Source organism: Marmota flaviventris, chromosome 19 (assembly GCF_047511675.1).
Source record: "Marmota flaviventris isolate mMarFla1 chromosome 19, mMarFla1.hap1, whole genome shotgun sequence".
NCBI classification, from domain to species: Eukaryota; Metazoa; Chordata; class Mammalia; order Rodentia; family Sciuridae; genus Marmota; species Marmota flaviventris.
In genome coordinates, this window is record NC_092516.1 from 23,541,003 (window position 1) to 23,556,140 (window position 15,138).

The 15,138-nt window shown below is 54.7% G+C and overlaps 1 protein-coding gene across 3 annotated transcripts in view; it reads left to right on the forward strand.

Annotated features, from left to right (window-relative positions):
• Caln1 (calneuron 1) overlaps positions 1-15,138 on the forward strand; it is a 276,336-nt gene that overhangs the window by 98,986 nt on the left and 162,212 nt on the right. For all 3 annotated transcript variants that reach the window (XM_071605244.1, XM_071605245.1, XM_027948661.2), the window contains exon 3: positions 9,351-9,494. In XM_071605244.1, the coding sequence (XP_071461345.1) occupies positions 9,351-9,494 (144 nt within the window). The remainder of the gene's footprint in view (positions 1-9,350; positions 9,495-15,138) is intronic.

Sequence of the window (15,138 nt, forward strand, 5' to 3'; positions counted from 1 at the left end):
ACGCACAGGCAGGAGATCCACGCACAGGCAGGGGATCCACACACAGGCAGGGGATCCACACACAGGCAGGAGGTCCACGCACAGGCAGGAGGTCCGCCCATAGGCAGGAGGTCCGCGCACAGGCAGGAGATCCGCACACAGGCAGGAGGTCCGCGCACAGGCAGGAGATCCACGCACAGGCAGGAGATCCACGCACAGGCAGGGGATCCACACACAGGCACAGCAGGAGATCCACACACAGGCAGGAGATCCACACACAGGCAGGGGATCCACACACAGGCAGGGGATCCACACACAGGCACAGCAGGAAATCCACACACAGGCACAGCAGGAGATCCACACACAGGCAGGAGATCCACACACAGGCAGGAGGTCCACGCACAGGCAGGAGGTCCACGCACAGGCAGGAGGTCCGCCCATAGGCAGGAGGTCCACGCACAGGCAGGAGGTCCACGCACAGGCAGGAGGTCCGCCCATAGGCAGGAGGTCCACGCACAGGCAGGAGATCCGCGCACAGGCAGGAGGTCCGCGCACAGGCAGGAGGTCCACGCACAGGCAGGAGATCCACGCACAGGCAGGGGATCCACACACAGGCACAGCAGGAGATCCACACACAGGCAGGAGATCCACACACAGGCAGGGGATCCACACACAGGCAGGGGATCCACACACAGGCACAGCAGGAAATCCACACACAGGCACAGCAGGAGATCCACACACAGGCAGGAGATCCACACACAGGCAGGAGGTCCACGCACAGGCAGGAGGTCCACGCACAGGCAGGAGGTCCGCCCATAGGCAGGAGGTCCACGCACAGGCAGGAGGTCCACACACAGGCAGGAGGTCCGCCCATAGGCAGGAGGTCCACGCACAGGCAGGAGATCCGCGCACAGGCAGGGGATCCACGCACAGGCAGGAGATCGACACACAAGCAGGAGAACCACACACAGGCAGGAGATCCACAACCACCACAGAGCAGAGCAGTAACAACAGAGTTCCAGGATCAAAGTCATTTAAAACTTGTGAATTGTTCATTTCTGGAATTTTTCCCGTGATGCTTTGGACCCTGGTTGACCGTGGGTAACTGAGCCTGTGGATGAGGAGCACTGCTGTAGTCTGAACTGTCCATCTTTCCTTGAAGTTGCGTTCGTAGTTTCTAGACCTTGAACTTCAGCCACTACCCCACAGGGGTAGCTGGTTGACTGGTGTGTCTCCTGTGTGAGGGCCTTCATGCTGAAAAGAGATGGGACCTGGAGGAGAGCGTGAAGGATGCTGCCTTTGAGAGGAACCCTGGCGCCGTGTGTCATGTGCCTGATGCAGTGACCCATTATCAGGGAATCATCCCAGGGAAATGGATGTCCAAATAGTCGGGTAGCTATTTAGCTTTGTATTTAGTGTGGTGCTGGTGGAACCAGTCCTCACACATGCTGAGCAGACGCTCTTCCACGGGCCCTCCCCAGCCCACTGGCGGTTCCCCATCAGCGATCTCCACTGCAGCATTATCAAAAACTGGAAGCGATCCCAATGCCCCCCACTAGGAGTTTGGAGAAATAGATTTCGCTATAGCCAGTTGGAACTTTGGAATATCAATTGTATGGAAGATTGAAATGAAAGTGGAAAACAATATAAAGTGATATCAATAGCATGAATCCTAATTTAATTAAGATGTAGATCAGTAAGTTCAGAATCAGTGCTCTCTAATATGTTAACGATGGTTATGGCTGACTGGTGAATTGTAGGTGATTATTTTCTTTGTATGTTTGGGGGCTTTGTTTTTGGTGTGTGGTGCTGGGGTTGAACCCAGGGCCTCGTGCTTGCTGGACAAGAGCCGCTCCGGTAGCCACATCCCCAGCCACATATAGAGCCACATCCCCAGCCATATGCGTATATATATAAAGAAGCATCAGATAATGCATAACTTGGAAAACCAAGAAGCCCTGGGCAGATTGTCTGGGAGGCAGACACCTGGCTTGCCTTGCAGGGTGCAGATGTCTCTGTCCTAGCAGAGGGGTCCAGGGCCGCCCTGTTAGAGCCCCCTAATGTCCCTGGAGGCCTCCTCTATCTGCTCCAGCATCACCTAGAGGGTGGCCCTGAGGGTGTGTCTCCCCAGTGCCCACTCTCATATTCAGGTCCACCCTAACACCTCCCAGTCAGCTTGTAGGGACCTTCAGCCTGTCTCTGGGCAGGGTGGGCGGCCATTGTCTGTTTCTGTTCTAATTTGCCTTGTTCTTTTACTGCTGGGGAATTTTCCAATAGCTTCAACCTACCCAGCATGCAAAAATCAATCCAGCTTTATCTGTCAGGCGTAGAACCTGGGGACAGATGGACGCTCCACCTCTAAACCCTTAGAAGTGCCAGTAGCTCCCCCAATGTCTAGGCTGCTCCAGCTTGTAGAAATGCTTATTTTTCTTTGCTGGTGTAGTTTTACCACCTAATAAGTTACTGGAAGTGCTCATCTTTCAGAATGTTAGTAGGGAGGGACCTGGTTTTTCAGACATAGAGGTGTGATCTGGGCCATGAGATCATGGGACAGGCTGGGAGCCTGGGCACCCCTGGCATACACAATAGGGGCCTCCTGTTGCTGCCCACCCTCCTCAAGTCCCCAGCCTGGAAGCCTCTTTCCAGCGCCTCTGCCTCTTGGCTGCTCCCAAGGTCAACTTGACTTGCCCTTTGGCAAGAGGGTGGTTGGCCAAGGTGAGCCTTGGGTACAGGATTTGGGGGATGTACCCTGCCCCATCTTGGTTTTAACCTTAGCTTAAGCATGGCGACTGGTCACAGGTTAATACTGCAGTGGGGATCCCAGGGAGGGACAGCACTGTGGCCAGCCTGTCTCCTGCAGGGTCCTCCGGCAAGGCCCCAGAGCGCCCCCAGTCCCCTCCTGCTCCTTGTCGCTGTCCTCTCCAGGCTCTGTTCTCTGCCTCATTTTCCTCTCCCTCAACTCCAGTGTATCTTGTCCCCTCAGGGGACACTTTAAGTCCTTTAAGCCTCCTAAGATCCTTTGTGGAACAAGATTCCTCTTAAACAAACAGCACAGATGCAGGAAGTGCCTGGGGACAGGTTCCTCCTGCCTGGGGGCAGCCTTTGGCAGAGGCACCAGCACAGGGGGCCTCCAACCCCGGGGGACAGGAGCCCAGGAGTTAGTGTCCCCCGGAAAACAGAGCAAGGTCAAAGAAGGGTGTGTAAAGCCACCCTGGCTGCTGGGACCGTGGGCCAGGCCGGAGCTCCGCCCCCTTCCTCGCACTCTTCCCTCCCTGGCCCTGCCCTGCACTCTCCCTGCTGCCTGGTGACTACACCCTTGGCTGCATTTCCCTACTGAAGCAGAGTGACACTGAGCCCTCTGCTCTGTGAGTGTCCTGCACCATTGCATCCTGGATAACCCTCGCATGGCATCTTAGCATCACCTGCCTCTGGACTCTAGCCAAGTGTTACCAACCAGCTGCTCACGGGGAGTGACCACCTGGGTGTCCGCAGGCCCGGTGTCTTCAGCGTGGCCCTAACCCCTTTCCCTTCCCTCCCCAAAGCCTGCGCTTCCTTCTGAATTCCCAGTTCATGTTACCACTGCTTACCCACCTCAGGAGCCAGAGACTCCAGGGTCTTCTTCAGACCCCCTCCCTTCCAAACCTGGACACCCGGGCCTGCCCTGAGCCCCAGCCACCCCGTCTTTGAAGACCTTCCTTCCTGCAGAGCATAGGGCGAGGGTTTAGCTCCAAGCTCAGCCACCTCCCCTGGGACTCCTGTCACCACAGTCTGCACTCTTGGTGTGGAGCTCTTGGTTTAAAAATCTGATCCCCCTGCCCCTGCCCCTCCTCCCCCTCCCCCTCTTCTCTCCCATCCCCCCCCTCCTCTGCTCTGCCTCTCCCCCTCCCCCTCCTACTCTTTTTCTTCTCCCTATTATTATTAAGATCACTGAGGAATCCCTGTGGCCTATATCAAGGGTCACGAACCTCAACCATGAAAGTCCACAGTGCAAATATTTCAGTCTCTGTGGGTCAGAGCACGTGTCACCTGTGTTCCTGTCTACCTATGTGTGATACAAAGCCTTGGAGAATGGGGTGCAGGTGAGTGAGCGGATCTGAGTTCCAGTGACGTTGTATTCGGAAGGGAAGGTGGTGGGTGGACCTGGGCACAGACGCACCTGGGGCACTGGGCAGGCAGGGGGGAGCCCAGAGGTCCCCTGTAGTCCCGCCCTCACCCGTGTCTCCAGCCCATGTCTGCAGCCCTTGTCTCCAGCCCAGGTCAGCCTTCTTGTTTCTGTGCCCACCTTGGACAGCTTCATGGTCACGCCCTTGTCTGGGCCCTCACTGCTCACTCCGCTCCTTGGTCTTAAGATTCAGAAGGTCCAAGGGTGACCTCCAGCGGCCTTGTGCCCAGTGTCTCTCTCCACTTTGCACAGACGTGTATCATTGCACCTGTCTTCCTTGCTCATGAACATCTGGTCACCTCTCCGTCTCTCCAACCAGGATACTGGGTTCTCGCAGCCTGGGAAGTGCTTCTGTGAGCTTTCTAGTGTAGCATCTGGCCTATGATAATAAGCAAACAGGAGCTTATTAGATGGGTTTTGCATCTACGGGGTGGAGCTCAGAAAAACTGCTGTTCTTCGTTACTGAGTTGAGGCTGGGAATTAGTGCTGTAAATGTCGGCTGGATGAGCGGTTGTATTAATCATCTTCAAATATTCTTCTTTCTTTGCCTTTCTTAAAGGAGGTGGAAACCTTCCCCGTTTCTCTTGTTGTTGGCTCAGTCCCACCTAATGCACTGTCTCCTGAGTGCAGGCCTTGGGGTTGGTGTCCCGCACTCTGTGGTTTAGTAATTACCCTCCCAGCCTCACCAAACTGCAGCCATGTCCACGTCCACAAGTCCTCCGTGATGTGTGTCCGCAGAGCCAGGCATCTGTTAACAGAGCTATTAGTTAACATGCTCGGAGCCCCCCTTCTTCCTGCAGACACGCTTCCGTGGAGAATAATGGGTTTTGTATCTATGGGGTGGAGCTCAGAAAAACTGCTGTTACTGAGTTGAGGCTGGGAATTAGTGCTGTAAATGTCGGCTGGTTCTTCAAAGCCAAAACGTTGGTCGACTAACATTGACTGGCTGGCGTCTGGACCTCCTCTGATATCTGAAAAATGGGTCTTGCTCTCCAAGGCAGGTGTCCTTGTCATTGTCCCTGCCTGAATCAGCTGTGTCCTTAGGAAGGCTCCTGCGGCCGAGGCTGGAGTCTCAGAAGGCAAATAGTATGCGTGGCGGACATGCATGTGTTTTAAGAGAAAAGGGGTAACCAGCAAAATGAGAAGTAAACCCCCTGGGCTCCGGAACAGGACCTTTGCTCTCTGCGGCCTTGCTGGCCTCAGGGCCGTGCACATGGCTCCAGGAGGAGAGGCCCAGGTCCCCATGGGAAAGCAGACTTTGATTCTGGAAGTTTCCATAAGCAGTGACTGGATTCTTCCTTCTGGAGATGCATCTTCCCATGTGTCTCCCGCACTCCGTACAGGGACAGTCGGGATGGCTGCTGTCCAAGACAGGCCTCCTCTGGTTCACGGGTGTCTTGGGGGTGGTGGCAAGAGTGTGCTCCTGGTGCCCCTCGTGTTGTGTGAGGTTGAGAAGCAAAGTGGAACTGAAGACCCAGAGCACGGCTTGCCCTCCAGGGTCCTCAGCCCCCAGGAGACGAATCCCGTGAACACCTCGCAGCATGGCTAGCCCATTTCTGCTCGCAGGATCTGTGGGCCCCTCTTTCCAAGGATGGAAGGTGGCCAGGGCCCGCCGGTACTGCCAGCCGCGCCTGCAGCCCAGCAGACATCCCGCCTGCCCCACCATCTCCGCTGGTTTTATGGCGTCGTTCTCACACCCTGTTCTGCTATTAAAAATAAAATGAGGCACGAATCCCACGCCTCTCACAGACTGCGAGACTCATTTCCTTCCAATAAAGCCCCTGGTCGATCTGGATTTCCCTTACCCAGAAAGATGGAATCTCCAGGGCATCCACTCTGGATTTCCAGTTTCTTACCCTGTTTCCCCCTTCTCTGCCTGCTCCCTCTCTACCTGGGGGCCAGCAGCAGATATTCTATGTACACAGAGGACAGCTGTGACCTACTTACCTGCAGACCACGGGGGAGAGCACCTGGGCTGATAGCTGGCTGCTCTGGCCATGCTGGGCTGCAGGGCTGGCTGGGCACTTCCTGCAGACTGAGCCAACTGGGAATTCAAGGCCCTGAGGGAACAGACCCTTCCCAGTGGGCAGTCCCAGAGTGACCTCCACCCATACCCCATCCTTGCTTGATGGCCCAATCCTGTAGCCCAAGGGAAGGTCTGGTGGCAGCCAGGACAGCTCAGTGGGGGACAGGAGGCACAGCTGCTGGCATCCTCATTTCCATTCATGCTTTCACCCCACCCCCAGCCCTCTGGAGTGTCCAGTGTAAGTTCACGGGAAGGTCTGGGATGTGCAGGGAGACCTTGGGAACAAGACGGGGCTGTGTCAACACCAGGGAACCATCCTGTATGGTGACATCAGCAGCCCAGAGAGTGTAGGAGGGATGTGGAGATGATGTCCCGGGAGGAGCTGTCCAGAGAAGGAAGGGCAGGGCCTAGCCTGTAGCTGGCCACCCATGACCCTCGCTGTGAGTCATAACTGTCGTTTTCGCCTGTGGCGTGGCCCATCCTGGGGAGCTCAACCCTCACCCATTCTTCAGATGGGGAGATTGAGGTTGAGGGAAGCTGCCCCGGTCGCTGGGCAGAGCAGGGACCAGCATTCTTGTGGCCCTTTGGGAGACTCTCCTCTGCACACCGCCATCCTGGGTGTCTGGCTCTGGCCTCGGGCTGCATGAGACTGTGGGGTCCTGTGTCCTTGAGTGCGTGTGCCTGCTTTCCTGAGGACTCCTGGGACTGGGTGGAGAAGACAGGCTGCCCTAGGTCCTCTTGAGCGGGACGGTTGATGGAGGAGGCTGACAGGTGCAGACAGACTTCTCCCTTCAGACTTTGGGCTGTAGGAAATAATTTTATTCTGTCAATGAAAGGAAGGGGTGATGTTTTGACAAGCAGATTAACAGCATATGTTGGAGAACAGTTTCCTGTTCTTCTTTTGAACACTGTAACAGTGTCCACAGATCCACAGCAGGGAGGGCTGGTAGGACTTAAAGGATCCTTGCAGCCAGCCCGGCTCACTTTACACAGGAGCAGCTGGGGCCTCCGGGTTTGGCTGCAGACTTAATTAGCCACTGGGCCGGGCCAGAAGCCGAGGGTCCCAGCTCCAGGCTGGTCTCTCCCCTGGAGCCCGGGTCTTCACAGAAAGCATTCATTGAGCTGAATTAGTATTGGTAGTTGATAACACATCGCACAGTCACCGTGTCTTCAGAAGGACCATGGGGACGGAGTGAGCCGGAGAGAGGGTGGCTGTCCTGAGCAAAGGTATTCTATGGAGACCTGGCCCTTCACTTGGCCTTGAAGAGTGGATATTATTTTGGCAAAGAAAGAGGGAGGACAGTTGTATCCCGTGGGACAGCAGGGAGAGATCGCACAGCGGTCTCAAGGGCAGCAGGTCCTGTCCCTGGAATCTGTAAATGGTCTCTTGGAAGGAGGTCTCTCAAGACATGGTTAAGTTAAGGATCTGGGATGGGGAGAGTAGCCTGGGGTATCCGGTGGTCCCCGTGTCCACTGTGCATTGCTGTGACCGCAATACCCGACAGAACGACTGACAGAAGGAAGTTAGTTTGGGTCCGCGGTTTCAGAGGTTCAGTCTGTGGTCGGCTGACTCCAGTGCTCTTGGCCCGAGGTGAGGCAGAAACTCCTGGAGGGAGCGTGTGGTGGAGGGAAGAAGAGAGGGGGAGGGAGAGCAAGGTGCCAGGGACAAGCTGAAAACCCAGGGCGGCCCCCAGACCTGCTTCCCCCAGCCACACCCTCCCTGCTGGAGTTACTGCCCAGGTCACCATTCAGGTGGACTAATGCCCTGACCAGGTCACAGGTCTCACGATGGAAACATTTCACCTCTGAACACTCCTGAGTTGTCTCACGCGAGCTTTTGGAGACACCTCAGATCCAAGCCATTACGGTCCCTAGATGTGCACGTTCCTATAAGAGGGAGGCAGAGGAAGACGGAGGTGACAGTGCAGTGACCGCAAGCCAAGGACCACTGGTGGTCGCTGGAGCTGGAGAACAGAGTGATCTCCCCAGAGCCTCTGCAGAGCCCACCTCGGCCGACACCTCGATTGTGGTCTAGTGTGACTGCTAGGGAACAGACTTCTGTGGTTTTAATTTGTCACTGAAGCCACGGGATAGTAGTTACAAAGACAAGCCTGAGCCTGTTTGGGGAAGGCTGTCCAGGGGAGGGTATCTGCTGGACAGTCAGCCAGCGGTTTAGGGCCGAGTGTCCGTGTGACCTCAGGCGTGACAGTGAGTTCCCTGTGCCTCTTGCCACCCTGGCTGGACCGAGCGGGAGAGCCGTGATGACCCGTGGATTGTTTTTATTTCTCTGTGGCACTTAGAACCATGCTCCTCATGTGACAGCTTGACATGGCCCAACCGATGTGGGCAGCTGCCACTCCTGGGCTGGCAGGGGGTTCACATCCAGCCTGTGCTAGGTCTGGTGGACCCAGCAGCAATGGAAGACGCACTGGTCTTCTGAGATCTCAGATTCCCCAGGCCGGCCTCGCAGGGCTGCTCTGTGCTGGAAATGCTCGGCCAACCCTGAACCCACCGCCGTGGACGCTGGAGGACGGTGCTGGTGGAATTCAGAGCAGCTCTGGTTGGGGTTAAAGGGTCGGGGGGATCGCCGGCTGAGTGCAAGGGCCTTGCTGATAGCAGAGTCAAGTTCTCTGCCAGCCCCAGGGGAAAGTGATTAAAGATGCTTTCTGAGCTTTCCTGACACTCTTATTGATCTGAGGTTGTTTATAGCCATAAAACAACTGTAAATTAGCGAGTGAAATAAAAGCAGCAGGGTTCTTAACTCCAGCCCTCCTCGGAGGTGGGAAAGCTTCTGCATGGCTCCTGAAGCAGCAGGGACCTGAAATATGTCTGCAGAGGGAAACTCATCTCCTTCCTCCTGGGGCTGAGGACTAAGTCTTCTCGGGCTGCTGGAACGTGACCCTCTGCATGCTCAGAAGCACCCCGGGTGGCCTGATTGCCAACTGCAGCCCGGTTGTGCCGCCCAGGGTTTTAGGAAACGCAGGGCCTCCCTCTTTCTTTCTTCTTTTCCCTCCATTCTCTTTCCTTCCTTTTCTTTCTCCCTCCTTCCCCTCGTTTCCTTTTCCTCTCGGTGCTCTTTATTTGTTGAGGGGTGGCTATGGATCACCCCCAGGGACAGCCATTTCTGGTCCCCCTGCCGTGAACCCCGCCGTGTGACCACAGGACTCTTGCTTTTCCTTTCAGAAATCCGAGAGGCCTTCCGAGTGCTGGACCGAGATGGCAACGGCTTCATCTCCAAGCAGGAGCTGGGCATGGCCATGCGCTCCCTGGGGTACATGCCGAGCGAGGTGGAGCTGGCCATCATCATGCAGCGCCTGGACATGGACGGTAAGACCACGGGCAGCTCCTGCTCCTCAACCGGCCAAGGCTCCCGCGGGGCTTGCAGCTTGCAGCCAGGGACTCAGGGTCCCATCCGGGCTCCTAACCGAAGAGTGGGGGCTCGGACGAGGTCATGGCTTCCACCAACCCCAGGGGCCCGGGACCTGCAGGGGTGGTTCTGGCTGCTGCAGGAGGTGGGAGGAGGGAGCCTGGCCATGGCCATTCCACCCCCTTTCCTTTCCCTCTCTGCAAAAACAGCTCTATGGAAAGAGGATTTGCATCCCATGAAATTTTCCCATGTAAAGCACAGGACCCTGTGGCTCTTAGTCAACTCAGGGATTTGTGCAGCTGGTGCTCGGTCAAGTTCAGGGCCTTGCTGTCACTCCTGAGAGAAACCCCGCCTCTCCTAGCCATGACCTCCCAAGCCCTCCACCCACAAGCCCAGCGCCCCGAGTCTCTGTCCTGCCTCTGGGTCTGCCGGGGCCAGACCTTCCTTTTGAGCGGGAAACACGGCCGTGGCCGCTGAGCCCGGCTCCTCTCCCCTGGCCCGGGGCTTCCTGACTCATCCCTGGCCAGGCACAGACGCTGCGCTTCCTTTTACAGCCAAAGCACGGTCCATCGTACGGTAATGGAAACCTCTTTTATGTCCGTCTGATGTGTGGGGTCTCTACTTAGGACATCACTGGGGAAGGGTCTAGCTGCAAAATGCTGTGGTCATCTGGGGAGAATCAGGGAGGCTTCCTGGAGGAAGGGGAATCAGCAGGAGGCCTCTGAGACCCAGGCTGCAGGGTTCTGGCTCTGACTCGGTTTCCCTTCTGCTGAATGGGGAGAGTCCCGTCCCTCTCAACACCTCACAGGGTTGTGAGTTGGAGCGTGTGTGGCTGTGTGGCAGGCAACACGGCCCTAAGACTTGTGCAGCCCGTCCTTGGTCAGGCACCAGCTTCCTCAGGGTGCGCCCAGCCTGGTTCCTTGGGCAGTGTCCTTGTGAACCAGCCCCACTGGCCATCCACATTCTGGGGCTGGTGTGTCAAATACCTATCAAAGAATCAACACAAATTTAAACAATAAAGTGATGGAATAAAATGTCCAAGAGGTGACTGCATCATCCATCTTGCATACACGACCATTGTAGCTGCCCATCACGTAAGACCACAGAAAGGGGACGTTCTGCTCCACGTGTGTACAGTGTGCAGGATACACTCCACCATCATGCTAACTAAAAGAACAAGCAAAAAGGAGAAAAAAAATAGACATGTAGATATAAAAACTGTGCCTCAGCCTTTCTATTTTGAGAATTTATATCAAAGAAGTAGTCAGAAATGTGGATCAAGATTATGTGTGTGTTTATAGCAACTTTGTTCCTCATAGTGATGTATGAGTTACATTTAAGGTAATGAAAACAATTGGTAATTAAGTCGCTTATGTACATCTCTCTATAGTTATTTTATAATATTTAATGCTACTGAAACTTATCATTAGTAAGTTGTTAGATATGGGTGTGCCAGGGCTCATACCCTGTGTTTAAAAATAACTATATACACAAGAAAAATGATTTGGATGTATCCAGTTATGTCTCCATATAAAATTGTGGACCTACTTATGTTTTTGTTTTTCTCTATTTCTATTTCTTAATAACAAACATTTATTGATTTTATGATAGAAAAAGTTATTAAAATAAAAGCCACCAGGAAAAAAAAAAGATTCTTTCTTGCCCTGAAGTTGTGGGACTGGTCCTGAACCAGCCTCCTGGCGGGTACCCCGGCCTCTGCAGAAGGTCCAGGACGGGGCCCTCTGTTGAGTCAGCTGACACAACCTCCTCCTCCAAAGACCAGCCTGGATCCACACAGAGGGTCCAGAGCGGTGGCCCTTCGGTGCCCTGGGGCAGAGTGTGACTTGTGGGCCAGATGACGGGGACCCAAGGAGAGGGCCAGCGTGTCTCTTGGGGGACCAGATCGGGGCCAAGGTAGAGACGTCAGCTTGGCCTGCAGACTAGCCGAAGAGCGTGGCTTCCTCCTGGTTTCTTGCTGGACTAGTGGGGAAGAGACAACGAGGCCTACTGGACGGTGACTGAGTGCAGCCCAGGGCCAACCTGCAGGTGCCCTGTGGCCATTCCTTCTCTGACAAAGCCACGGAGATACTGTGTCAGGGTGTCCGTCAATACGCACTGGCCCTCCCAGCTTGTCCTCCCGGCTGGCCCTCCCAGCTGGCCCTCCCGGCTCTGAGCGATTGTGACTCTCTCTCTTTGCAGGCCTGAAGTGGCCTTGCTTTGTGCTTTAGAGATGGCTCTGAAGGGCTGGAAAGAAGCCCATATTTTATAGTGAAATCTCCCACTGACTTCCATCATCATTTCAGGGATACGTCTGCAGAAAAACTTTCCTCCTTAAAACAGTAGAGATCTTAACCTGTGCCTCTGTTTATGGAGCTAAGAAGATTGGGTGCTTTTCATTTTCCTCACCCAATGGGCTACATGCAAATGGAACTGATAAGCAACTTCCGTAACAATGAGCGGGGCTACTGTGGGAAAATCAGTTCTCTGAGATTTAAGGGTCTCCAGCCAAGTCCCTCTTGTTCTTTGTGCTGTATGCAGCACTTGTCCCCCCTCATCCTCTGGGGATATGTCCCAAGACCCATATGGGATGCCTGGGACTGTGCATGATACTGACCCTATGAATGCCGTGAGTTTCCCTCTACATGCATACCCACAATAAAGTTTTGTTCATAAATTAGGTACAGTGAGAGATTAATGCCCTGCAGTGCCATGAAAGTCCATCTGATAACTAAGATGTCCCCCAAGTGATGGGAGGGTAGCATATACACTGTGGATACCTTGGACCAAAGGGCAATTCATGTCCTGGGCAAGGCAGATGGGATAGTGTGAGGTATTATCTCACTACTCAGAATAGTACAGTTTAAAACTTATGCATTTTTTATTTCTTTAATTTTCCATTTATATTATTTGACCCTGGTTGTACTTGGGTACCTGAAAATATAGAAAGTATAGTTTTTTATAGGATTTGCAATGATGCAGAGATTCCCGGTGAGCTCACCGGGAATCTCTTCATCATTGCAAATCCTCTACAGTCCCATGGGACCTCCTGTGATGCCTATCTTAGGAGCTCCTCAGGTCACAGGCTCAGGCTCTGTCTGGGATGCCATCTGAGAGATTTCAGGTTTCACCAATTTATCGTTATTGCTGAAGGCAGAACTTGCAAGCCTTGTAGAGAAAAATCCCAAGTCTTCTGCTGTTTCACAGTGACCCAAAGCTCATTTATTTATTTTTAAAGCACAGCTTCCTCCACATTTTGTTTTGGTGCCTACAAGAGACTTAGTACCAGATTATGAAAATCATGCAGGATTAGGAAGCAGGAGCTGCTGGCGGCTCATTGGTGCATGTGGAAGCAGAGTCCGCTGAACGTGGCGGCTGAGGCGTCGTGCTGCTGCGTGACGCTTGAGTGTTCTGTGAGCGATGCCTGCAAGGGGCACTTCTGGGAGCCTGGCACTGGCGTGAAGGGACTGACTGTTTCACAGTGTCCTTCTCTTAATGGGTCCTTTTGAGCTGTTCTGTTTAAAAAAATATATATATTAGAATCTAATTATATCCTCCCTCTCCCTCCTGTAACTGGGGTCCTGTGCAGAGCCTCAGTCCTGCCTATCAAGTTTCTTTCGGGGATGGAACATATGGAATGGCAGATATTTTTATGGGAATAATGCCAAAAAAAGAAAGAGAAGAAAAGAAAGGGTGAGAGGAAGCAGGAGGAAAGGCGTGTTTGGGGGGAGGCAGGACTCAGGATTCTTAGTGTGAGATGACCCCGCCCCCAACCACAGACCCCGCCATCCGGGACAGCAGGGGAGGTGGCCCTGTGCCTCCCTCCATCCCAGCTGGCCCTGATTAGGGCAGGTCTGGCCCACACACCAGCCTTCTCTTTCTGGCGTCCATACGGCTTGGCGGACGGTGAGGTCATACCTTGGGCGCGAGGCCCAGCTGAAATCAGCCTGAGTCTGCGTGCGCCCGCCAGGTCTACACAGGAGGTTTTCATTAGGTGGCTTCTGGGGAGCGGGTGCTGTGCTGGCTGCACACGGAACAGCCGTTCCTTGGACGAGGAGCTCGCCTGGGTCTCCCAGACAGGCTGGGCCAGACGGTTCCCAAGGGTGCTGTGGAAGGAGGCTGGGGTCTGGGATTGCCTCCTCCTGGCCTGCAGCCAGGTTGCCCTCAGCAGTGGGCCTGAGTGTGTGTGTGTGTGTGTGTGTGTGCACACTCACGTGAATGACGTGGGTGTTATGGGCAGAGCCACTCAGGGTCAAATATGCAGAAACCCCAAACCCGAAAGATGGCTGGACCTGCCTGGTGCCCAGGCATCCCTTGGCCCTGTACTACAGAAGTTCTTTCTTGGGACTTGGGATTCTGTGCTTCCTGGTGCTGCCTGCTCTGGTCATCTTCCATCAGGACCAGGAGTCGCCTTTCCCGAAGGCTTTTCCCAGGGTCTCCCAATAGCCCTGATTCTGGAAGCCCCAGACCTTCTCCTCCAGGCAGGAGACGGTGAAGCACCGGGGCTTCCTCTGCGTGTCAGGACCGGGCGTCTCACCCTCGCACCCTGACAGTCGTCCAGTGCCATCCTTGGCAGAACTGGAAAATGGTTGGTCAGAACATTATCTCTGAATTCTTTGGTAGAAGCAGGTTGAACACTGAGCCTGGGGGCGCTGTGGGCATCGCACCTGCCCCTCCACTCCCCTCAGCTCCACGTCCCCAAGCTGCTGCTGGGCCCCAGCCTCCTGCGTCGTTCTCTGGGGAGCAGAGCTGGTCCTTCTGACTGCTTGCTGCATGCTCAGGGATTTTGATGACAGCACCACCTTGGTCACCTAGGGTGAGTCCAGCTAGCCTGTGACCCAGGAGACCTCTCCCCCCGCCCCCGGCGCCTTTGCACCCATCACCCTCGCATTCCCTGGTGCAGTCCTCTCCTTGCGAGCAGCTCTCTCTCTCCTGCACCCAGTGACCCAGGTGCCTCTTGGAACAGGTGTAGGCCTGGCCCTCCTCCTCCCCGACTTGCCTCCCACTCCTCAGAGGAGCCGCATGTCATTCAGCCCTCGATGGTGGCATTTTTAAATTTGTTCTCATCTCTCAACACATTTGAAGATTTTTTTTTTTTTTTTAGGTTCTCCACCACCTCGTGGTGCATCTGACTCAGTTCCGTTCAGGCGAGGCGGATTTTCCCGGGGTCCACCTTCTGTGAACCTGCCTGTGGTTGTCAGGTTCAGTTTGGGTTCGTTTTGAGACAAACCACGGAGCTGTGTTGGGTGAGAGTCAGGGCTGGGCAGAGGGAAAGATGGCTGGAGCCCACCGTCGCCCTTCAGTGACCCGCTCACCTTTACTGATGAGTGTCCACATAACCTCTGTCTTCCTTTGTGACCTCCTGGAAGACGGTGGTAGGTGCTGACGCCCAGTCATGGTCGCAACTGTCGACGAGGGTATCCAGGGCTTGCCCTGGAGCTGCGTGGTGTGGCTCGAGCATGTCCCAAGGTCACGTGTTGAAGCTTCATCTGCAAATCCAGGTGTGGATGGTCTGTAGAGGAGGGACCCTTGGGATGACTGGGTCACCAGAGCACTGCCCTCCAGGGGATGCAGCGAGTAGTTGGGCAGTTGGCAGCAGTTCTGTTG